We start from the raw sequence: 26522 nt of genomic DNA, 5'->3' as shown, positions 1-26522 counted from the left end.
CCCGATTTTCCGATCGGAAAAGTCTATTGAACTCCGTCATTTTTAACGGTAGAGCGAATCGACTCGTTATCAAATCAAAAGGTAAGAATACCTATTACCGTGTACAGGGCCTCGACGTCGGCTTTTTACGATTGTAAAAACGACGAGCATTTATTGGTGTACGAAAAAAAATTACGATTTTCAGTAACATAAAAAAATATTCGCGAAGCCTATTGAACACTATTCTTACCTTTGAACTTGATACCGTATATTATATTAGTTCGATTCACTTTAATATTGAAAATAACAGAGTAAAATGAATTATTCTGAAGGTAAGACTAGCAAGGTAATAATATAACTTATGTGTGCTATTAGTTATATAGACGGAAACCGTACATGCGGGACTAGTAAATCAGAAAAATACGAAAACTTTGATATTGTCGCGGAGGTTTTATCAATAATAATAATAACAATATACAAAACTTTATCCACATCACCACCCTCGGTTTCTTAGACAACAACAAAATCATAAAAAAATTACATTACGTTTTTAAGTGATTGATGTGTGACGACGAACGAAAATTAACGAAGGTACCTACCTATACGATAGATAAACCACTCGAGACCTAGCGCGTGTGTAGATACTAATAAATTATTGGACACCGGAGAAAAATATTATAAAAAGCTATATGCTCGTCCCCGGAGATTGGCGTGACCGGCGCCCGTCGTTATTATAATAATATTAGGTTAGGTATGCCGGGCGCCAGCGAAGCGTATTCCGGCTCGTTTTCCGCGTCTAGCACAGAATGAAATCCCCACGGCGGTTTTTATTATTATTATTCGGTCAATTTTTTTTCCAATTCGTTCCAACGCGCTCGGGAACCCTAAACGAAGGGAAAAGAAAACGATTTTTTTTCTAGCGCAACTTAAGTACTAAAATCGCGCGAGTGTATAATACACGTTTTTAATAACCTAATGGATTGCGACATGATACGAAGCGGCGGACGTCTTATAAATATGTAAAACAGACACGTATGTCATACATATATATTTAAAAGCCATCGTTTTTAATATACCACATAACTAGTCACAAGTGTAATATTTCTGTGTACGCGGGAACATTTGGTTTGGTAAACAAAGTACTTAATACCTTGTCGTTGTTGTCGTTATTGTTACCATTAAGTAGGTACTATTATTAATATTATAAAACATTAAACCGAAAAAGATATTATACCATTTATATACGTGTAAATGGTCGTCCTTTTGTAGTTGTAGTGCACGTCGTGTATAATGCGGACGGAAATTGTTTCAAAAGGGACAAATTATTCAAAAATAATAATAATGCAATAAGCGCGTATAGATGAAATAATATTATGTAATGTATGAAAATACATTATTTTTTTTATGTTCAATGGACGACAAAAATGTAGAATACATAGACAAATGTGCCTACTACAATAATAGTATGGCATCGTCGTCGTATTTACTGCAAATTAGAAAAATCTATAATACAATGTGAAGATTATCAAAGTTAATGTATTTAAGGAGGATTTCCGATGTATATTGTCTAATGTAATATTTTTACCCAAGTGCAGTATAAAATTTGAAAATTTTTACCAAATCACTTGAAACGAAACACGTAATAACCGGTCAGTGGCGAATGTTCGACGTTCCTTCGAACGTGTGAGCAACACAACTCTCTTATTTGTTGGACGAATTAACTACTTGAAATTATTTTAGGAGTAAATTAACGATCGGACGAAATCAAAAATATTGTAATACATTTTTAATACACTTCGATCGTTATAAATTTTTATGTCGACATTTTTTTCGTGTTGTTATCTATTGCAGTATAATAATAATTAGTTTTAATGGCATTATTTGTACAATATTACTTATTTATAATAATCATTTTATTAAGTGTATTATTATTATTACCACGTTTTTTAATAGCTTCAAATTTGAGCGCATGTTAATTATTTGAATTCGTTTTGTTACAGGTAAGAAAACTCAATCAGTGGCCAACGTCCCAAAAAGAGTCAACCGCAAATCCTCAGGTATTTTTCCTATAGCATATCAATCATGTCATAGATCATAACATTACACTAACCCACCCGTCAATTGTGCTTCGTTTACGGGGTCGAGTTACAGTCATTGATTTTGATAATTGAAAACTTCACATTGTAGACAATACCATATATTAATAATGAAACTATTAAATAATAATTCCAATGGTCGACGCTACTTCATTTTTCTCCCGAATATTTACGTTTTGAATGTGAATAGTGATGATGCATATATCTATAATTCAAGTATGTGACCCTTATCCTATCGTGACTGAATACTTTCTAAAAATGAACGACAAATAATTTACATTATTATTGAAGAATTGTATTATCCTTTTACTCGGTGACTCGTACACACGCTTCAAACTAAGTTTTAATCACCGCGTTAAAAAAGTATGATTAATATACATTAACGTATTACAATTACCTACGTAACATTAATTAATCTACGAACAGCGCATTACACGATCTCTTAAATTTACTTCCAAACGTTGTGATTTTGACTATAAAAATGTTTTGCACGCTTGATGTGTTATGATAACGTGTGTTGTATACTTCCATTAATATCAATGTTCTTATAGGCGTCGTCTAATCGTTACTTCGAAAATGACAATTTAAAAATGGTTAAGCGCGAGAAAGTTATAAATTAATTACAATACCCTATAAACGTATCGAATGCAATTATACATAGTTGTTAGATAAATCGAACATAATATTAAGCACTTGCCTGAATATAACGAAATCGTATTTTGTTTAAAATTAATTAATGCAGTGGATCTCTCATAATAAAATATATCACTTTATAATTTTTGTCGGATTACGCATTTATGTTGTTAAATTAAAAATCAGTAATCACCTGCATTGAAATAAAATTGTGTTCAAATTACTATACAAATATAATATAAATGTGTGTCAACTACAAGTTAATTAATTTGTGTCGTTTTGATTCGGTACAATTTATAATTCTACCTTCTACGTATCATATTATGTTCTATGTATCTATTATCAATACATATATTTTATTTTTTTAAATACATTTAAATATTTTACACTCATTTACAAAACATTAATTTTTTAATTCGAACAATTTAAAACATACAAGTCTTGACGATGAATATTATAATATTTTTACATAAAACACAGTGAATAATAAATTATGTAAAAAGCTAATAATTTAATAAATTATTTGTATCATATTTTGTTTTATATTTACTTAATGGCAGATATTAGTTTAAAAAAAAAAAAAAATGATACAGAGTGATGGTCGTTTATCCATTAATATATAATGCATCTCTTTAAATTATGGTTTTAAAATTTTTTAATACACTTTAAGACCATATTTTCTAGTACTTATTTCGGGTTATATGAACAATCATTAAACATTTAATGAATCAATATAATGATTAATGAGCTATTAATCCCTTAACATAATTTAGTGGCCCACGATTGGTTTATTACATTTTATTGGACCATTAAATTAATCAATTTTTCGTGCAACCCGATATTAGATTTTTAATATACCTAATATGGGAATAATCATATTGCGATAAAAAATTTATTTTATAATAACCACTTTCTATAAGTTGTTAAGCAGATGTTATTAAAAATTTGATTGTATTTTAACTGATAATTCGAATGGGCTTAGGATAATATATTCATTATAATATCGATACTAATAGGATTGAAAGGTATGGAGCTATGATGATTTTAAAATTAAACCAAGGTTTCATTTTTAAGTATACTATGTTATCGGTTTAAATAAATTCATAGATAATAAAATAATTAATCATTATTAAGCATGTATTTTTTTTATTAGTTTACAGTATCGTTGATCATTAATTTAATTTCTGTTTTAAGGAGCCTCTCTAGGGCCCCCAAATTTTCCACTAAGTCACTATTAGTTAGATTATTAAAATTATCAGACTGAATATTTTATCTAATTTATATGTTATGTAAAAACATTATTAAAGACTTAATATCATTAAAATATAAATATTAATAATTCTTAATTTTATTTAATTTGAGCACTGTATATTTATGTAGTATTAACTTAAGCTATATATTTTTTTGTTAAAAGTGATTTTGATTATCAATATAATGTATAATTAACATAAACTCATTGATATATTAATTTAGAAACATTTTAAATTTTGACTTTCGTTGTTTGTATTAAAATATTTTTATTTTTGAAGACTGAATTTCTAAAATGTTTTTTCTGTTCTTACATATTTAATGCATATTTTTAACGGTGACTGCGTTTGCCAAAATAACTCTTTTCCTTGTTATAGTTATTATAATAATTAGGAAATAGATAGCTATTCAACATCATCTTCACTGAACGCGAACATAATTATCTAATACATTTATAATAGTTCAAAAATTAAACAAAAAAAAAAAAAATCTTACAGGAAATGTTTTTGATTATTTTATTAGTTTTCTTTTTATAATTGGAGTATTAATACTCAGTATAGGAATTAATTGACTAATATCACACGTTACATTAGTGGTTTATAAAAACATGTTCAGTTTAATAGGTATCATTTTATATGCATTTCATGCAATAATACCTATACAAGTCTACAAACTATTTTATTTGTGTATTTATATACCTAGTTAAATTAATTTGGGTTATTAATTTTTAAGTATATATATTAATCAAAAATAGGTACATTTAATTATTTTAACAAACAAAATCTGCATGAATTCTTATTTATGCATCTATATAATCAGATTTGTTTGGATACCTATTAAATTTTTTCAAGAATGTTTTTTACGAAATTTCTACTATCACAACGTCTGTAATCTTTAAAATACCGTTTAAATATTTACATCGAATTTCGATTTATTTAGCATTAATGAGCTACATTCACTATTTTATAATTCATGTTTTGCTAAAGTAATTTATTTACGGAAACCTCCATGAAAAATGTTAACTTGACAGCTTCGAAAATTATTGTTATTTATGTCTTATAATTTTCTACTAGTGTCTCGTTTGTTTGAATTATTAGAATACGTTAAGAAATCACGGCGAGAATTTATGTCATTATGGAGATGAGTTTTGTAACATAAATTCTACTATTGAAACATTTTTGCACAAGGTTAGGGATTTTTTTTTCTATTTCTCAAACGACTCAAAACAGCCTTGTTCTCGGGCCGGTATCTTGTTTTAATAGAGGCCGCGCGTAGTTGTTCATGGATGTATAGGCATAGGAAATCCTTGATCTTGTATTTGCTACGCAAAACTACCGTGCACAGCCACACTTTTATTGAATGTCACCCATACCAGCTGGTTTGCTCGTCCGAATCTCTCGGTAATTGGTTCTAAAACACCGCAGAGAAGGATCTTCGCGAATCCTTATTTTCTCACCACACTGTTCGTCTGCGGATTACATCGCGAATATACCGTTCACTTCCGCGTTAGATTGTGAGTAGACTGTGGAGTAGAGTATAACTGTTTTAGAGTGTGCGTGATTGTTATCGTCGTGCGATTTTCTCCGCTACTATTGGTTACCAAAGTACATTTACACGTTTTAATTTCTAATTGTGACTACTGTCTACAAAAAAACTTTAAAAAAAAAAAATTAAACCAACAAATTTATAAGAGTTATAATTTTTCAACAAAAACGCGGATTCGACACAAATAAAAGATTTCAACGGTCGTGCACATTAACTCGAATGTTATAACGAAATACAAGACAAAACAATTTATGTTGAAATTACATATAATAATTACTACTACTCGCTAATCCTCACAGCCAATATTTAATAAAATCTTTATAATTTCAACTGTGTATTGTTTTAATCATTACAATTCATTACTGTACTCTTAATACCTGTAGATCTTTTATATCTATTAAAACGAAATTTTTAAATAATCGTATAACATAAAAAATTCGACACATTTATTACAATTATTCAGTTTTCTAAAACTCGAAAGAGTAAATCAGATACCTATGTGTTAAAAACCAATTGAATTTATGATTCACTGCATCATCTCGAATATTCTGTCGATACACAAACATTAAATTAATACAAAACCATTGTTGTAACTTATTTATTTTAAATGTTAACTGTTAATTTTACATGTAATACGACGACGGATTTATAGTAAATATTCCGACTATTGCTGCATAATCCCTAACGTGTGTTATTTTGAATGTTTTTTAGTCTACGTTATTACATTATTCTCGTTTCTTTCACTTTCACGTACGAAAAACATTCGCGCGTGCGAAGCCATATTAAGTTTATAAATAAAACAAATACAACATTAATATGTATATATAAATATATATTATAATTATATGAACACGTTGTAGACTACAGTGGGTATATAATATTTATGTACCAATATCTGAACATAATATTGGCAATGTAAATTTTCAATTATCTCGACTTAAAACCGGATATGTTTTAAATGCATTTAGAGGGGGTGTCCAAATTGTTGGTAAACGAGATATGCGTATAAAGAGGTTTCTCTAAAAAACGGTACTCCAAAAGAAAGGCGAACTGGTCTAACGAGATATCGTGTTTGCATTTCGCAGTAGAGAGTGCAAGTGTGTCCAGCTGAACATGTCGTGACGATTTGCCCACGTTATTTAGCCGCACTTAATATAATATATACGCTGGCACGCTGAATGAAGCTGAAAAATAAATGAAATAATAATATTGTGTGCAAGTCTTTTGCACAATTGAATTATACGGCAGTTTACCTGTGACTTGCTGACCATTGTTTCCGTGTATGTTCTTATGACGCTATAGGAAAATGCGCCGGTTTTTAAAATACATTCTAACATTATATATCTCGACAAAGCTATAATAGTATCGATAGTATTTATAGTTTCTTATATTTTATTACAAGGACAGTATTGGCTATTTACCTATACCTACGCCGCTAACACCAGATACATCAAAACTCGTTAAACAACCGTCAACACCATATGTGAACTGACATTAAGACATAAACAAAACAAAACATGGCGGACAAAAATAAACACCTTACAAAATTTAATGTAGTAATTATTATTATGTGTTTGCCGTTTGGATAAACTGGAATTGTAAATTTGTTTAACGGTCCGCATGCCATTCTTTCGTCGATACACGTTTACCACAGGTTTATACTTCTTCGCTGTCTGTAAGAGTAGAAAAATAATTTCACTTTTTAAGCATAAATAATTTTAATGATCAAATTGACGAAGAAATATTAAACGATTGCCTCACATTGCTAAATGTTACAACAGTTTTATTAAAAAGCATCATATTTGGTAACGGCCGTCGGCCATTATTTATTATTGATATTATACCATTCATAACACATTGTACCTATTTAATATTTATGTATTTACTAATAGTATCCTAATTTCTTTCAAACTTAATTACTTGATAAACTTCATGAATTAATTTATATATATATAAGTACACACACACACACCCATATATAATAGGTATATATAAATGAGAGTGTGTTGTGTATACATGGAACTATTGAGCTATTGTTAATCATTTGTATTGATGTAACGATGGTTTAAATGTAAAATTATATATATTAGCTTTATCATTTATACAAATCAAAATATTAGTACAATATTATGCAATACTCTGATACTGTTTAATTTTAACAATAAAACTATTTCATGATTATAGATTTGCAAGTAATAACATGCTTTTTATTAATGAATCAGTTTTAACGTATCTCAATATAATAATGTACTATTACAGATAAAGTCAACATAAACGTAAATCATATTTGTCGAATTTTCTATTGAACTTTGGTATACTTACACACATTTCATTTTCATTATAGTGTTGTTATTATATATTTTTGTTATTGCTAGACCCTTCTTCAAGTTATCGCAATAAAAGTATTTTGTTAGTGGATAACATGGTGATTTAATTAACTTGTTTTGAAAAGTATTAACGTTCTAGAAACATTATTTTAATTTTTTTTTACTTTTTTTGTATAACAGCATACATTTTTTATTTCATCTTCCAACGTAAGATATGTTTCTGAGAATTTTAAAATATAACAATTACATTTGGAACGAGTAGCTAATAAGTTACAAGTATTTAAATTTAAAGTTAAGTAGAGTTAAAGTATATGCATACTTAGCAAAATATAATATGTCCGCTTCTCCGTTAACCTAAACTTGAAATACTTAATAATGAACTACTTATTCGAAATTTGAATTAAAATTCTCAAAAAAATATTTTACTTTGAAACACAAAACAAACTTTTTCAAAAACACATATATAATACAAACATAATACTTTTCGTGATGATAAGAGTTGGTTGTAAAATAATCATTCCGTCGATACAATTAATTTTAAATTTGAAACGGTGATTAATTGTTTTACTTCATTTTTTTTTTTTTTTTTTTTTTTTTTTTTGTTACTCTTTATATTCTATAAGTAATTTAATATAATAATAATAAATTTATCTATATTACCTAGTTTAAAACCTTCGTATCTATATGATAGTGTAATAAATAATAGGTAATAACCTATTAACCTAAAGTATAGTATTATGTCAAAAATAAAGAAAATTATTTTAAAATATCGAACGAGTAAAGAAAAAAAAAAACTTATATATTATAATAGCTGGTATCCGTCCACATTAATATATTCCAAAATTAGTAATTTTTTTCTGTTGAATTAAATCTTAGTAATAACAGTTAAAAAATTGCATTGCATGCATAAAAATAAAAAAAATCGCCAAGGTTATAGATTATCGGTTTTTAGTTAATTTTAATTTAATAAATAGTTGTTACTTAAATGTGAAAAGTACTTAAATACCTACTTATTAACGTACCTATATTATACTAGCGTTAAATGCTTCTTTAAAAAAAAAAAATTAATAACTTATTTTATTAGATAGTTAATTAATATTTTCTTTGATTACTGCAATAAGCACATTTATAAATAAATAAATAATATTTATGTACTGTGCTCAGAGATTGGTTATGATGGTCGTTTATCGACTAATAATTTTTCTGATATTCATTTAATGCCATATTATAATGGTGTCTGGCCATCACTATACTGCATAATAATATATTGGCTGTAATGTATACTGCAGCTCGCACAATATTATTAACCCGGTGGTAACAATATCGTATATTCAATTGGACACAATAGAGCATCGACGGCCGTTCAACAAACTGTTCGAAATTCAAATTGATGATTAAGAACGGTCCGGATATGAATGGTGGACAAATGTAAATTCGGGAACGATTTATACATACATACATTTTTTCCTTCGTGTTATTATTATTATTATTATTGTTATTATTATCATCATCATTATCGTTATTATTATTTATGAGAAGCAGATAAGGAACGAAATTGATATGATAATGTTTGGTGAGAAACCGCGTGGAGAGGGGTACCGTGGTTCCGCTGATGTGGGGGACTGTGCGGTGTGCGAGCCAAGACGGTATCGGCGGCGTCGGGACTGCCAGTCAGCGCCGGTGCTGCGTGCCGAGATCAGTTCCCCCGAGAACACGCGTGCCCCCGTCGGTAGTCGAGCACAGTAGAGCTTAAACGTTTCTAGAAATATTAAATAAAAGACGATTTCATTTCTCGTTGTTATTTTTATTATTTTTTCGAGATTTGTTTTTAAAAGCCGATTTTTACTTACGTGATCATGTTGTGATTGAACGTTCGAATTCCGACGGATTTTTTTTTACGGATATTGAGCAATTATTGTTTCTTTTTTTTTTTTTTTTAAGTCTTGGCAAAATTGTCTTCTTTGTCCGCCGAAAAATTTCGTACTGTTGTTTTACGCTCGAATTTTTTTTTTCCGATTTTCATTATTTCGCGTATATATTGTAAACCAAAAATGTACGAAGCAAAGTGCATTGTAATGGACTATCAGCACCACAACGCTCAACTGCAGGCGCAGACACAGCAACACCTACAGCAACTCCAATCATTAGCTCCGGACTCGACTAGATGGAATCAGTACCAACAGTTTTGGCGACATCAGATGCTAATGAATGGTATTAAATGTTTTATACGAACGATTATTAAGTATTATGTTACGCGTTTTCTACGACTGCGGGACAGGTGTAGCGTATTAAATTTACTATTATGTTAATGATACCGTATACGCATAGCATAATACTCAACGCAGTCTGACATATGCGATGCGTTTTTGAATTTATGATTTTTCACTATTCCCGTTGTATATATGATATATCTACAAACTATATTTATTTATTTGTTGGGTGGAAAAAAATTCCGCCCGATATTAAATAAAAATTTATGTTTAAATATACTTTCTAGAAAAAAAAAAAAAGGTTTAATTATAACGATTAATGCATTCAAGTGAAATACTTATATTTTATAACTGTCAAACTTCAAAGTATGTAATATTACTTTGTATTTACTTAAATTTATAGATTTATAAAAATAAAATGTAATAATAAATATTAATTTATTTTATTTCTAAATATAAAGCATATTTTATTATGCATTTTTAACACTATACTGGAGAAAAAAAATAATTGAGATAATTACAATAATTTTCAATGAATGAAGACTAAAATATATTATAGTGCCTATATAATAGTCATATAACCATATTAATGAACAAGTTTTTGTGGTCACGTACACCACGTTTCGAACCTCAAGGTGACATTTTTAAGGGTTAAACATAAAAAATTTACTAAAGGTCGACAGTACGATAAGTTATCATTTGCGTAACAAAAAAATGTTTTTGTTAGTGAACGATTTGATTATTTATCTATCAGCAAATGTAGATATATTTTTTTTCGTTTTGCTGGTAACATTAGGTAACACGTCAAATGTATATTTTTTTACCAAAGCTTTAATCCAATAATGTTATCAACGTAAATAAAACTCTGAAAAAATTAAACCATACTCATTAAACTACATTATATACGAATACTATAAAAGAAAAAAAAATGAAAAAAAAAAACCGATGAGTTTCTTTTGCAACGAAATGAAACAGATGATAATATTATGTCTTGTCACATTTTGAATACCCAAAAGTGAAATGTCTGTAAAGACGACCTTGAAAGAGACGCACACCACTTTCTATTCGATTCTCGAGCGCACACGTGATTAAGCTTTCATAATGAACAACAATACATTTGGGTCATTACAAATGATTTTCTTCTCTTCTGCAACCCCTACTCACTGTGTTATTTATTATACGTCCGCGTCGCCATATAATGCATGCACCAATATATTAATAAAATTGTACGTCGCGACAAATTTATTGAGATTCTAGTGAATTATCCATGAACGCGCGCAAGCAGCACACATTTCCCGCTGCAACTAAACTGAATATATGAAAGTAAACATGTCTTATTCACTATTTGTGTAGGTACACTTATCGCCTTAAAAAAAAAAAAAAAAAAAACGAATAAATAGTAACGTACAGAGTGTCATATTATCTCGGCTAACGAAATTTATTGTAATTTATCTTTGAATTACATTTACTGAAGTTTCTAATCCATTCGGTGTTTACATTGTTCGAGATTATTAAATAGATATCACTTGTGATCATAAAACAAAAATGAATATAGTAATAACAATCAGCACTTAATGCGTTCGCCATGTAAATGTAATAAAACATAAATTTTTTCCCATTTCATGCGTAAAAATATTCACACCTTTACAGTGACACATACAGCTGTTCTCGGTTATTTATTCTAAATCCGTTGGACTTTCCGCCGACAATAATTATTTCATGATACACGCCATTTAACAAAAAATGTAGGTACACACACACACACAAACACACACGACATATATGCACGCACTTTCAATTTCAATGGTCAGCTAATTACTTTTGTTTAATACATAATATGCACATGAAACCGTCCTTAACGAATCTTAATGAGTGAAATTCGAAAGTTTTGTAATCGTCATTAATGATCGCAGGGATTTTAGGACATTAATCAATTTATTTATTATTACACAATATATTTTTTATGATGTACGTACACACGTTATTCTTTCGATGTATTTTTTTATTCATATATGCTTTTCACACCTTTGTCTGGCCAATAAATGAAAACAGAAAGTGATATTTAATACAGCGACAACAAAAGCAAACCTATTGCCTGTATAATAATAATAATATATTCATTCACGTCAGAACGAGTATAGAATAAACGTTGAAATGTATGCGCGTGTGCGCGTGTGTGTATATTGATGAGTACACCTCTGGTTAATTTTTTTTAAATATTTTTCTCCTGACAAATCGTACGAACCCTGTTTCAACGGATACGGTTATATTAAATTATAGATTATGGGATTTTTGGAGACTTTAACGGTAGACCACAAATGCGAAAATACGATTGAAAAGTATATCATTATGCGGTTTTTTATGCTTGTAGTCACGTGCAGAAATAACGTTAAATTCGAACAGTATTCCGCTATAGTAATATATTTTATTGCACGCCGAGGAGCCAGCCGACTGTATTCTCCACTTTCACTCGCGCGCCGCTCCGTTATTTCCGGGGTAGCCTGTTTGTTCGACCGGTTAGCGCCTTAAAGAAAGAAAAAACAAATCAACGACGTGGGTATAAACTACATTTTTTTTTTTTCATTTCGTTTGTTTTCTCAAGATCGACATTACTGAAATAGAAATTACAAATTACTTTTCGACGATAATGTACAATAACGCGAAGATATATAACATTATTATTATTATTATATTTATACCGTTGTAGCACTATAACACTCGTTATGTCTATGAGTTTTCTTTTATTATGTTTGGTTTTTGATTTAACGCATTTATTGAAACTGTATTAAACCAACCTGCAACGCACTGTTCCTTTTTGGCGATAGATTTCGATTTTTTTTCCATTCGATCGGAATATAAGATTTAAATTTCGTCGTTTTTCGATTATAATGACATTGTTTGTACTTAGATTTTGTTTTATACTCCGCGGACGTCAACCATTTCTTAAACTTTTCGATCGAATTTTGGCGTTTACAATCATTAAATTAAATTTTATTCGATGAAACCCGAACATGTATAATATTTAAAGTGTAATCACTCGGAGGCGGCTGTCGTCGATGTGACGTATGGCTGGCAAAATACTCATCTATAGTTTTTTTTTTTTTTTTTAGCAATGTGTAGCACGTATAGTTAGTTATTATAATATCAGTGTAATGCTGCACGCGCGGGCAGCGTGGAATAATATTTATAGCTATATATGCCCCTGTGATGTGTATGTTCGGTGTACATAATATTATGCCTATTATACGATTTCCCCTGTCGCGGCCAACACGCAAACGCAGCAGTCACTTTTTAATAATAATAAAAATAATACACTTAAAATATTCGTCTTTCCATGCATTATCCGACGACGTCGTCATAATATACGTCGAGATTCGATCGTGCCCGTGCGTACGCTGCTCGTACATATATATATATATATATATATATATACGCGTACGCATATGTATACATTTTACTTAGAAATGGCCGCCCACCACGGGACCTGCAGCACACCGTCTGTAATATTGACGATTCCGTCACCGCAAAAGTGAAAGTGTTTTTATTAATTTTTAATTTTATTTTTATTTTTTTCGTCTATAAATATATATATGTGTGTGTGTGTGTGTGTGTATTTTATTATACGTTTCGTTTATGCACGCGCACCGGTCGGACCGTTATAGTGTGCGTGTACTTACGCACGCACACGCACTGCTAAAACATTATCATTATATTATTATACATCGCGTATCCCCTCGGACGTCCGCCGAGTAAATCGGCGTGCGTACAAAAACTCTCACTTTCTTCGCTTTATCTGCGTGTGCCCACGCGCGAAAACCAGAGCGCGAATCCCACCGTCCGGCAGCGGCGGCGACGGCGGACAGTTCGGCCCGGTCGGGATAAACGGTAAAGATATTAAAAAATAGTAATAATAATGTCTACAACGCTACACTCGCTGTAATGCTCTGTCGAAGGCGCAAACTTTTCGGAGGAGGGATGGACGGCGCGGCGGCAGACAGAAAATAACGGGACATTCGTTTTTTAATCGACGAGAGGTGAGGGGAAGGTGACGGAGAAAGACGTTCGTCGTTAGGTCGGTCTTGGTACGTTGGTCACACTATACCGCACGCGGTGGTGTGGCGCGACGGGTGAAAGTGAGATGGGAACCACTTTCGCCGGGAAATACCCGCTTGACGACGCCGACGCAACCGGTGTCCTTCCGGAATCCATGCCGCTGCCGCCTTGCGTGATTCGTTTTTATTTTTTCCAATCTCCTACTGAGCCCAGAGATTCGTTGTTAACAGTTTTTTTTTTTTCACTGCCGTCAGTAAATAGAAAACACAACGGTAAAATAATTGCCATGCGGTTCAGACAACTATATATATATATTATGTACACTCGCCACGGCTGACGATATAATACCACAATATATCTATTCTCTTCTCGTTTGTTTCGTACGTCCTTTATACCTATATATATAACGCGGTCGCTATATACTTTTTTGAAACACCTTAAAAGTCTAACTCGTCGGCAGGCCAACGGTTTTTTGAACACTTTTCGGCAAATCTTAATGTATTTGCACGTTTTAAATTTATACCTTTTCTGTATAACCACTAAAAGAAATAGGCTTAATAAGTCTGCAAGTACCTTCGGTTTTCCGTCGGTATAATAACCGATTTATATATACAAAGTATACCTACTGATTTTATAATAATACTGACGTTACCAAATTGAAAATAAATATATGCGACTAAAATTATAATTTTATTTTTAAGACAATTAGTAACGAGGTTTGAATATTGAGAGGCGCCAAAGTGACCTATAACATTGTATGGTCGACGGTGTCAACTACTTAAAAGTACACCAATATAATGACGTATTAACACCGGTCTAAATGTTCAATGTTTCAATCGGGGACAACAACGTATAATTTTCGCGAAAGGTGGCTAAAACGCTTTGTCTTTATTTTTACGTGTTAGCTGTGCCGTAATATCGTATTTTGTATGATCGTTTTGTCTTCGTCCAGACAATATTGCACAATTCGAGTTATAAATTTATTTTGATGTAATTAAAACAATATACCTAGTATATAGATACTTATTTGTATTGTTATTAATGACGCATTTATTTTGGCATTTTAACGACGAAGACGTATAAACTACACTCTCGATAACAATAATTAATAATATAGCTTAATAGGTATAATATAATATACCTAATGATATTATATTGACGACTTGACATGTACTCGTGTAGCAGACTTTCGTACGAAATTATTTGATGCTCAGATCATTCTAATCGTGTACGAAAATAAAATATCGTTTATAGTTGAAAATGATTAATTTAAATGACGAATGACGCACGTTTCATATTTTATCGATTTTTTTTTTTTCTATACCTAATATTTGTTTATGAATACTTAAGTGATCTCAAGCATACGATTTCGATTCTCACATATTGGCCTAACATTGCTTGTTTAAAATAATTATAGCGTCCAAAAAAAATTTAATTGACCAAAAAACCAATCTGCCATATACCGAAGAAACTGGTGTTGATAAATGAGTGAAACGATATTCGTCATCCGAATTCCTAGTGAATTCGATATTTTGCGTTACAACCTATATAGCATCTCTGTTCTAAAACTGGTTTGGATTTTTTTCGCGTCGAAAAAAAAAACTAAAGATGCGAGAAAGTCAAAAACCCATTGTTGACGGGCCAACGGATAATTTTATACATCCAGTTAACGCGAAAAAAAATATATATATATAAAAAAATATTTAATGACGATAATAGTAGCGACGCATTTAAGTTCTTCGGGCCGAACGACTTGCTCTTCTGCAGTGTGTTGCGCAATCGGAATAATAATAATATTATATATCCGGACTCTCGAGCAGCACTTTCACTTCGCGCAAACTGCCGCCGCCGTAGTTTGCGAGCACAGAATATAATCACATTATACTATAATAATATAATAATGCACGCCGATATACCGCTACTATTAATGAACATGGCAAATCAGATAAAAAAAAAAAAAAAAATAATAAGAAATAAAACGTAATACGTGTTCACGGACGATATATTTCGTTTTTTAGAAGAAACGCGCCCGACCGTTTCCGACCGACTTTATCTAGACGGATTATCAGCAAATAATATATATTAAACAAATTAATGGAATTTGAATTTTCACACACGTTTTGACGCGATAATCTCAAAATTGTGCACACGCGTCGGCTCTATAACGAAATCTACTTTGAATAGAAAGTTTCGAATGGCCCGTGGGATATAATATTAAAAACGAGAGTAAACGTATAACGGTTGAAACTATTTATGAAATTTATCATTATCATTTGTATAATATTAATAATTATTATGTATGCACACAGGTACCGTTATAAAAAGCACTTTTGATTTTACGTTTTCGCGCACGTCGCTGTGTACCTACTAGCTACCTAATATACCTATCATTCGAACCCTTTAAAAAAATACTAATCGACGTTTTGCTCCAATCGAACGTACATCCTGCAGAAAAATATAATATTTCATTACACATTATCATCGTCTAAACTAATTTATGTTAATATTATATTATAGTTTATCGCTTTGAAATATACTTAACCTTCGCATGCCAATTTCGTAAAATAGAAATTATGTTTAACTAATCTTACTATAACGCGTTTTTCATTATTATATGCGCATAAGCTGCGATGGTTTTTTTTTTTTTTATTTATATCGAAAAATTAACTGGCCGATGACTATCGCCACTTGTAGTACCTACTTAACACTAAGTTTCTTGCATGCAATATATTTTAACACAGCCACTATTGCCCGTATACCTATATAGGTAATTAATTACCGAGTAAATAAAACATTGCGATGTACGACCATTTTTGCTATAATGATTAAAGGTTATTTATGAATTTTATATTTTAATAATAATATTGCACACCACAATCTTAATTCAATACCTGCGCAACACTTGTGCCGGTCAATGATGTTAAAAAATGATTGATAAATACATCGTCTACCTTTGTAGTGTAAATATTAAAATATGTTTAATTTATACATCAAATCGAAACAAAATAATCGAATAAATTTATTATGTGTGTAGATAATTATGATAATTTATGTTTAATAAAATCATTCATCTATCAGTAATACGTCGAATCTATTTAGTTATACAGTCATCTCAGTCATAGTTCAACACTGATAAAATATAAAGTCATGCATAATTTCAGAATAAACTATATTTTTTTTTTTTGTAGATGCAGTCTATACTCTATGTAATATATTCCATATTATAATTGTGTACGTATAAAATAAAATATTATTAGGCCGTTTTATAATAATTATTATAACGATATTAAACGTATAGGTACGATAAAACAACATGAAATTCAGTGCGTATCGACTGTAATAGTATCATATACCGAATGTACCTAAAACGTATTATAAATATTTAAATTAAATTTTATATATATATGTATACCTCATCAATAGTGTATATAATTAATATATTGAAGAAACCCAAATTAAATGGTCAGAATGTTAAGTAAAATATGTATGCAATGTGATCTACTGCGTTAGGAAAATAAGTGATAAACCTATTTACTTATTTCGTGTGCACGTGTACTGTGGTAGATAGTTGACGAACGGCTGTGTAATATATAAGTAACAATGAGAATCCGGAACAGTATTATATAGTTAATGTTATTTAAAAAATATTTCTGCCTTCTATCACTGTATCGACTCCAAGTGAATAAATGTATAATTTCTCCGGAATTAAATGTCCGGATATTGGGAAAACACGAGTGTCAATTCCTGTACAATTTTCAGCGGGCGAAATGAGTAAATCGAACGTTTAACGCGGATTACACGCACAATAATAGTATAATATATTATATACCTACTAGGCGTCTACTGCAGTGTTTCGACTTTCGATAGAGGGGAGGTAGGTAAAAAGAAACAGACAAATCGGAAAAATCGCAGATTGATGTCTGAGAAATGAAGACGAAAGTGAAAACGAATCGTAATGGAAGCAAGAACGTGTCAAATCTGTTACGGCTTCCTACTTCCGGCATTACGAAACGATCGCAACTGTACATGCGTACTGGTATAATACCTCTTCTCCGGTACCGCGGTAGCGGTGCAATTATCAGACCGGTAAATATAGGTTTGTCCGCGCCGTCTCTCTTTGCAGGTTCTTTATATTTTTTCGCACAATTATATCCTATTGGTATATACATGCATAATAATTGTATCCATCTTGTTATTATTTCATTGTACCAAAACCAAAGCGCGTGTGTCTTGTTAATGTTTTTTTTTCTTTTTTTTTTTTATGAAAGAACGTTTTTAATGGCTTGGCCTGCGGTCGTTGGTGGTTTTTAATCAATTTTTTTTCTGTAATCGACAAGGACAGTGTTTTATATGTATATATATATATTGTCGTCTTATGATAAAAATAAAAACAAATAAACACATACTATAGAAACTCTAAATAATTTAACTAATCTCAAACTGAAAAAAAAAACCAATCATCTAAAATATATATTTAAGTATATACACTTACTTGAAGACGATATCTGGGCAATGATAATTATTCCCGTTTAATATTAGATTAATCCGAACATTAATATAATGTTTAGTAAAAAAAAAAAAAATTATTTTAGAATCCTGCGTAGGTCGATTTAAGTAATCGGCTATAATCCATGTTTTACTTAATTCTACAATGATATACGCCGCAACGATGTAAAAATGTTAAAAACCGAATCGAATAGCATAAAATAACAAATATTGTCGTTTAATTGCGTCGAATAGGTACGGTGTAGCCTTGAGTGGTATCCATCATATTTCTGGTATACAACAGTAGTTTATAACGATATAAATCCATTTACGGCATTTCTTCTATGCTAATTAATATATGTATATCAAACTACTCTATATTTTCAAAGCTGTTCGATAAGCGTACATTGTAACTTCGTAGATTCCATGGATTCAAAGATTTTTCCCGTATTGCATGACAGTATACAGAACAAAATGATAAAAACCTATGTCCATAAATCGGTTTTAAGTCTAAACCATGAGCTGATTAATGAATTTCAATGACAGAACTAATGTGTTTTCATTGTGTTCGCTGTGTTTCCTGATACAAGTTTCAGAAAGTCTTCAATTAATTATTCTCATCTTGAATATCTCGTTTATTTATTGTGCGCAAAAAACGTACAAACATATTATTGTGTACAATAATGTATGTATTTGGTCGTTATAGTCGTTTTAATTGGAGATGTATAGCTGCTTCCTCCTAAACCACGCTGATTAGCACAATTTTCTGAAAATTATTTTGATTTCTGTTGCGTTTTTGATTGTCAACTCAAAGTTACCTTGGATTACACGCCGAAGGCCAATTCCTGCGCCGTTGTGATCCAAATACCGCGTATTATTTTATTTACTCGTGTTAATTAATCACCAATTTAGTTTTCTTTATAAAACGAGACAATTAGTATTACTTTTATGCTTCTGCTAACGAGATTTTCACGGGTGATTTGATTTGTTTTTCAGGCAAAGCGTGTGGAGTACCCAGAGATGGAAATACCGATAAAAAAGAAGAAACAGAGCTTTTGTGGAGCAACGTCGTAGAATCTCAGTCAGCGTTTCTGGGACCAAACCTTTGGGACAACAAAACCATACCATACGACAATGACCTTAAAGTAATTATCTCGTCTATATATTAGTGAATAATCTAACTACATAAAACAACTTGTTTTTAATGTCGAGTTTATGGATTTATCGAAAACCTATATGAAATGTGTTTTATTAAACGCCGGAAAAACTTAATTATGATCTGTATATACTTACACCGTTTACATTCCACGTCCAATCAGTAGCCATTACTTCTGTGTAATAATTTTGTAAATAAGCCAATAATCTTTGTTGTAGCTTCTAATAATAAAATAAAATAAAATAAAAGTAGTCATTATCTGCAACAACGCCGAAACGACCGTAAAGCATTTATGATAAGCCAATTCATATTAAAGTGTTTACAGCCAGCTGAGGGCGTATTAAATCATAAAAATCGAATTTAAACCACGACGATTCATAATGTCACTCATCAGTTCGTTTGACCGCCTCACGCACCACCTATACATGTAATACGTGCGATATATTCAAATTTCAAAGGTGGGAAACGTCGAACGTTAAACTATAATTAGTATTAACAAACTATACTTTCAACTTAAAATCAATGCGAAAAAAAAAAATCAAGTTAAAAAAAAATTAAATAATTTCGTTTGAAACTTTCACCCGAGTCGCGCACATGCTCGGTAAAGCAATTCGTGAAACTCGATATACTTCTTTTTTTTTTTTTTTTTATTTGCTTTACAACGACTGTAACTGTTGTTAAAAATCCACGCTGAAGTCTGTACCGTATATTATTTTTTTTTATCCGCACTCTATGGTTGGCTGTGCCTGTATTATAGTGATTTAGGCAATAACACACGTGTGTGTCAACTAAATCATTAAAATATCAAGAAATATGTTTTTCATTTATTCCTATTGATATAATATTGTTTTTCGTGCGGAACCGATCAAACAAACAAATGACGAATTAATTAGTTTTGACTGCGTTATGCTAGAATATCGATAACGTGACGACGGTGTACAGGGCGGCCCACCGTGATTTGCCCTCTTTCTCGCGTTGGCGAATTCGGTGAAACGGAAATAACTGCACTGTGCACCGCCCTGTAACTACATTACTCATTACGTAGGTATATGATATATATTTATAAGACTTTGGTGCCCGAACGTCTATTATATATAATGACTTGTCCCGAGTGATTCATCGTCGCCAAGCCGGGACCTCTGAAGCTATGAAACTTGGACGGTATAGTTTTGTTTTTTGACGTAAACGCCCGCTAAGCAAGGATTTTTCGAAATTCGGCCCCCTTTTAACAGGGATTAAAAGGGATAAAAACGAAAAAAAAATATTGAATAACACAAAAAACCGCCACGGGCAAAGTCGAGGTTTTCCAGCTAGTCTATTATATTTTTATTATAACCTCGTGACGCGTTTCCGTTTCAGTATTGCGACCTCGACGAATTCCTGTCCGAGAACGGATTGCCGGTGGAAGGCGACCATCAGAACGGAACGACCGCTGGAGGCAACGTCAATCCGGGCACCATAGTGGCCGTCGGCCACCAGGGCGGCCCAATCATGCCGGGCGCCAACAATCGTTTGTCGTCGCCGCCGCCGCCGTCTTCCATACACCCGATTCAACATTTGCAGACAAACGGCGTGTCCGGCGTGGGCGTCATACTGACCAAGCGCGAACCGTCTCCGTCGCCCAGCGAACCGCTCAGCCCGATCACCATAAACCCGGCATCGCCAGCAGATTCAAGTGAGTGTCATCTCTGTGTATAGGAAATTTATAAAACAGTCGATTAATGTTATGTATATTATCAACGTCGTCGTGTCATAATCGTTGTCGTCACGAGCGTGTGCGATGAAACACGCAAAAAAAAAACTAAATATTTAACTATAGTTAAAAAAAAAAAAAAAAAAAATAATATTAATAATAACCCGATTTACCTATAACCTGTACGGGCTTATCGTAATATGTTATGCGTTGATAATATTAATTACGATTACGTATTATACGTACCCAGTCCTGCGTGTACTTACGGCGTGCGTTTCTTTTTGCAGCATTGTCGTTCGCGTCGTCCAGCAGAGACTTCGACCCGAGAACAAGGCCGTTTTCCGACGAGGAATTGAAGCCGCAGCCAATGGTAAAGAAATCAAGGAAACAGGTGAGAAGGGCCTCGTTAACTTGATTGGTTTATTCATTATAATGTCATTACGCCGCGAACTTTGTCGCGGCTCTTGTGACATCCCATTGACCATAATTTTTCATTAGTTTGTACCGGATGGGCTGAAAGATGAGAAATACTGGGCAAGACGTAGAAAAAACAACATGGCGGCAAAGCGATCGAGAGACGCGAGGCGAATGAAAGAGAACCAAATTGCATTGAGAGCAGGGTTTTTAGAAAAAGAGGTACTATTATTTAACCGCATAGTGGGACGAATATTATATTTAAAGGATTCCTTCAAAGCTTATATATATATATATATATGGTACTACTGCAGTAGGGTTAACAGGACGAATTGATCAGAGATTTAAAATTTAAACTTAACCGCTTAGTATCATATCTAGCTTATTTCAAAGTACCTATATTTTCGGGCGTTTAATACATATATATTTGCCAATAGAATAATGATATGACACCGTATGAAAATCACTAAAACGATATGCTGATTTCTCGTAATTTTAAAAATATTATTTTACAAAGTTATACCTATTTCATTAATTTGTAAAGTGTTACTGCTGGGTAGCTACTCCCCTCACGCATTCACAGTCAACTCTTTTTATATTTCCGCTCATATGCTCATTGTAACTATCATTACAGATTGTATATATTCAAATAAATGTTAAAAAAAAATATATAACTTATGATTAAACTATAATCGTATTACATCACATTACGCTTTATAAACCTAATAATTTATCATTGATGTAAATATTAAATCATTTCTAATTTTATAATATTTAATAATACGCGTGTACATGGTGTGCCGCTGTATCCGATATTTTAATAATCGATTACATATTTTTTATTCGTCATCACTTATTAAACTATTTGTAAATTACTTAGAAATAGACGTGTTGAACTACTAATATACTCGACCTTAAACCTGTGCAGAAAATTTTTGTTGAGCTATTATAGTTACATACTAAAAGCTAATAAAAAAAAAATAAAAAAACCTGTGCAGATTTACCCAAACTTAATACTTATATCTCTGGACGTATAATCATAATAATTATGCTTTACTAACAAAACAACAAACAGATTATTGTTACAAAAATAATAAAATACGTATTCTTGGACATTACAGAACATGGGCCTTCGACAAGAGATGGAACGTTTAAAGAAAGAAAATTTAGCACTCCGAGATCGTCTTTCAAAGTTCGAGATCTAGAATATTTCCCGTGGATTTGTATGCACCATAGTATCCTTACCCTCTGTGTTTTGGAAAAAAAAGAAATACCTTACCCAAATTATCGTTACTATTTACCACACCGTCGACAGTCAGCTCGTTAATATATATAAACAACAACCACTCCTCTAATGCACCGCGGAGGTCGCCTTTAAAGAGTCGTCTTGTGTATAGAAATGAGTTTTATTATAATTACGTTTTAAGTTCATAAAAATTAAAAACGCATATAACCATTTATATGTATACAATGATATATGTATAATGAATATTATTGCTATAACACAACTGATCTCAATTCCAAATACGAAAGAATTCCACACACAACATCATTAACATTTGATCAGATTTACAAGAACATTATAAATTCGTCAATATACAACAGCATTGGATACTATATAAAACAAAGTTAATTTTCCCAGAGTATCAACTTACAATAGCTTTTAAGTCGATGTACATGGTTTTTGTTGTTCTGTACATAAAATAGGTCTACAATTATTAAATTATTAATTATATATTATATTATTATTTTATTTTATTTTATTATTATTTTTATTATTATTATTATTATTATAAATCGTCCTATTTATATGTTTTTATAAAAATGAAATGCGTGTTAACCTGACATATTATATTAATATAGTCTTGATAAGTATAAAAAAATATTATAAACGTAAAAAATATAATTCATAGGTACAAGATAAGACTTTATATAATGCTAATTGAGAAAAAAAAACAGGATTTAATTTCGTTTTATTTTTATTATTATTATTTTTTTTTTTTTTTTTATCAGTTGCATTGGTCATTAAAGTATATTGAAAATTGACCCTAAAGATGCAATTCATTTCATTACATTGTTAATATACAGCTGTAGTGGACGGTATGATTTCTTTTGTGAAGTTTTAAGGGATCTGTTTTCGTTTTACATCTATATCGTTGCGTGGGGATTTGTTTTATTTATTTATGCTTCCAATATTGTATAACATGTCAATTAATTCATAAGATCATCACAAATTAATTATTAATTGTTTTATTTTAATTTGTATAGATTTCTTAAATATATATATATAATATATAATTATCCTTCCTCCTCATTATGATTGACGAGAGTTTTTAATATGTTTAGTTTTACCATTATTATTTAATTGTTTGATTAGATACTTTTTTTTCTTTATTATTATTATTTTTTTTTAGCAATTAAGTGTTGATTTTTAAAAATGTTTATTTGTAGACATTTAAATGATTATTGACAGTTCGCTTATTGTTTAATAGGTTTATTTAATTAGGCTGTAGAATATTAAGGTATTTGTTCTAAGAATCATATTTGATATTTTGTGAATAGTTACTTTTTTTTATAATATACTTTAATAATATCATACCTAATAATAATTTTGTTTGAGAAAACAAACGTATGGGTCAGGGCTGCTGTAAGATTTTCTTTTTTTCTTTTTATATATGTATATGTGTGTGTATATATATACATATATGTATATACATATATGAACTTCATATATATATAAATAACATTGTTGTCAAATTATAATTATTTCCAAAAATGTTATTGTTTTGCATGAATATTGAATATACACGAAATGACCATTAGTTTATCATGTTATTGATTTTAATAATAATATATGTACCTTCACTATTAGTATAAAAAAGTATTTAAATTTTTTTCAATCACAAAATCACAATATTAAATTAATTGTGTACCTGAAGTGTTTACACGATGTCTACGATTGTATGCCCTATACACAATCGGACACTATTGGTTCTCGTGGAGTTACCACCATTGCAAATTGTAAAGCAATCGTTCGGCTACTGTATGTTTATACGTACCTATCCTTGACCAGCGGTCGCCAACCTTTCAGACTTCATATACCTAGTAGACCACTATAAATTCATAACATTAAAATATACTATACTATATTATATAAAATTATGATGTGAATGTTTTAAAGAAGATAAATTCATTTCCGTCGCTGAATGAACGCTCATAAGTCATAACCGTCACCAGACGGTGCCCGCAGCCTTCAGACACAAATACTATGCTTATAAATATGTATAATATTCATATATTCTCAATATTGCGAATTTGGAAAAAAAATGAAACCTCGCATACTCCATATGCCGCTTTAAGCACGCGTCATGATAACAGTAGAATACCTGGTATTCCTTATCGCAGTAGATTTTTGATTATGATTTTGCTGCATTATAATATAATATGATATTAATAATATCATAATGTTATAACATTATTACGGTATACATAAACAACCTGCGTAATAATAAAATTCTTATGTTTCACAAATAAACGATAATTATTGTGTTTCTAAACCGTTCGTAAACATTGCATTGCAATTTTATTTACACGATAGGTATGATGGGATTCAAAAAATAATTAACGCTCTACAAAAAAAATTAAAAAACCATCGTGTGTAGGTTTTACGCACTCGATGATGATGTCCACCGACCACCATGTCACCAACCTATTTATAACTTCGGCACTGTCGGATCCACGTTAACGGCAATCCACAAACGCGAAGGTGATGTCCAGATTTTTCTATAAATCAGGAAACGGTCACAAATTTACGGCCCCGTCTAACTGACTGCAATTTTTTAATCTTGACCAAGCCACATGTATTTTATGTATAATTATTATATTACATCTGAAGTCATTGTGAGGAAATCAGTAAACGATTTTTTTTCTTTTATAAAATTATGAAATAAAATAGTAAAACATAACTCATCTTTTTTTTTTTCAATCTTGTAACCATCTCCCAAACTATACTGACCCACGATGTCACCGAATCTCGGATACGATCCACCGTAAACAGTTTGATGACCACTGCACGCAGTGTAAACTGCTAACATTTTCTCCGGTTGATGACCTAAACAGTTTATGTCCATACATAATTATTTGTCAAGTCAATTGTTTAATTGACTAGTTATTATTTACTACAATAATTCAATAATACCTAGGCAGACAGAGTTAAAAATATTTGTAAATTATTAAGATCGTATGGGTATTGTCGACGTTGATTTTATTGACTAAACTTATCTAGGAAGACGTATCGAAGGCAATACTTGAAATTCCTAAAAATATTTCAAATTATGGACATACCTTCCAAAATCTTTTGACAATTATGTTTGTTTACCTACGACTTATCCTTATACTTCTCTTGCAGTTTTAAACGGCATTATATTCCTCTTCATCTTAAAATATTTTTCCTAGTTTAATCATTATGTCACTGTGTGGAGGTTGTCACTGAAGTACAAAACTATCGAACTAACGATAGTACCTACGTTTACTTATGTAAAATGATAAATAATATAACCACCATTCGTGTTATAAAATATAAACACTGTTTAAAAAAATTAATATACGCGGTCAATGTTAAACAAATTTATTAAATGTATTTATATACACAATTTCAACTACCTAGGTGAGATATGCTTAAAA

General features: G+C 31.0%; 1 protein-coding gene across 5 annotated transcripts in view; it reads left to right on the top strand.

Moving 5' to 3' along the window:
• Nucleotides 1-23583, top strand: part of LOC112593154 (hepatic leukemia factor-like) — a 59597-nt gene extending 36014 nt beyond the window's left edge. For 2 of the 5 annotated variants that reach the window (XM_025337480.1, XM_025337482.1), the window contains exons 2-7: nucleotides 1980-2036; nucleotides 19573-19721; nucleotides 21092-21407; nucleotides 21713-21816; nucleotides 21924-22061; nucleotides 22961-23583. In XM_025337480.1, coding sequence (XP_025193265.1) covers nucleotides 1980-2036; nucleotides 19573-19721; nucleotides 21092-21407; nucleotides 21713-21816; nucleotides 21924-22061; nucleotides 22961-23044 — 848 coding nt within the window. In that variant the 3' untranslated portion in view covers nucleotides 23045-23583. Of the gene's footprint in view, nucleotides 1-1979; nucleotides 2037-9491; nucleotides 10040-19572; nucleotides 19722-21091; nucleotides 21408-21712; nucleotides 21817-21923; nucleotides 22062-22960 lie in introns of those variants that run through there. The other 3 variants (XM_025337481.1, XM_025337479.1, XM_025337483.1) reach the window with 3 other exon arrangements.
• The last annotated feature ends 2939 nt before the right edge of the window (nucleotides 23584-26522 follow it).

This window comes from Melanaphis sacchari, unplaced genomic scaffold (genome assembly GCF_002803265.2).
Source record: "Melanaphis sacchari strain LSU unplaced genomic scaffold, SCAv2.0 Contig1_pilon_pilon, whole genome shotgun sequence".
Classification (NCBI taxonomy): domain Eukaryota; kingdom Metazoa; phylum Arthropoda; class Insecta; order Hemiptera; family Aphididae; genus Melanaphis; species Melanaphis sacchari.
The sequence above is the reverse complement of the archived record's forward strand: the minus strand, read 5'-3'. Positions and strand labels throughout refer to the sequence as shown.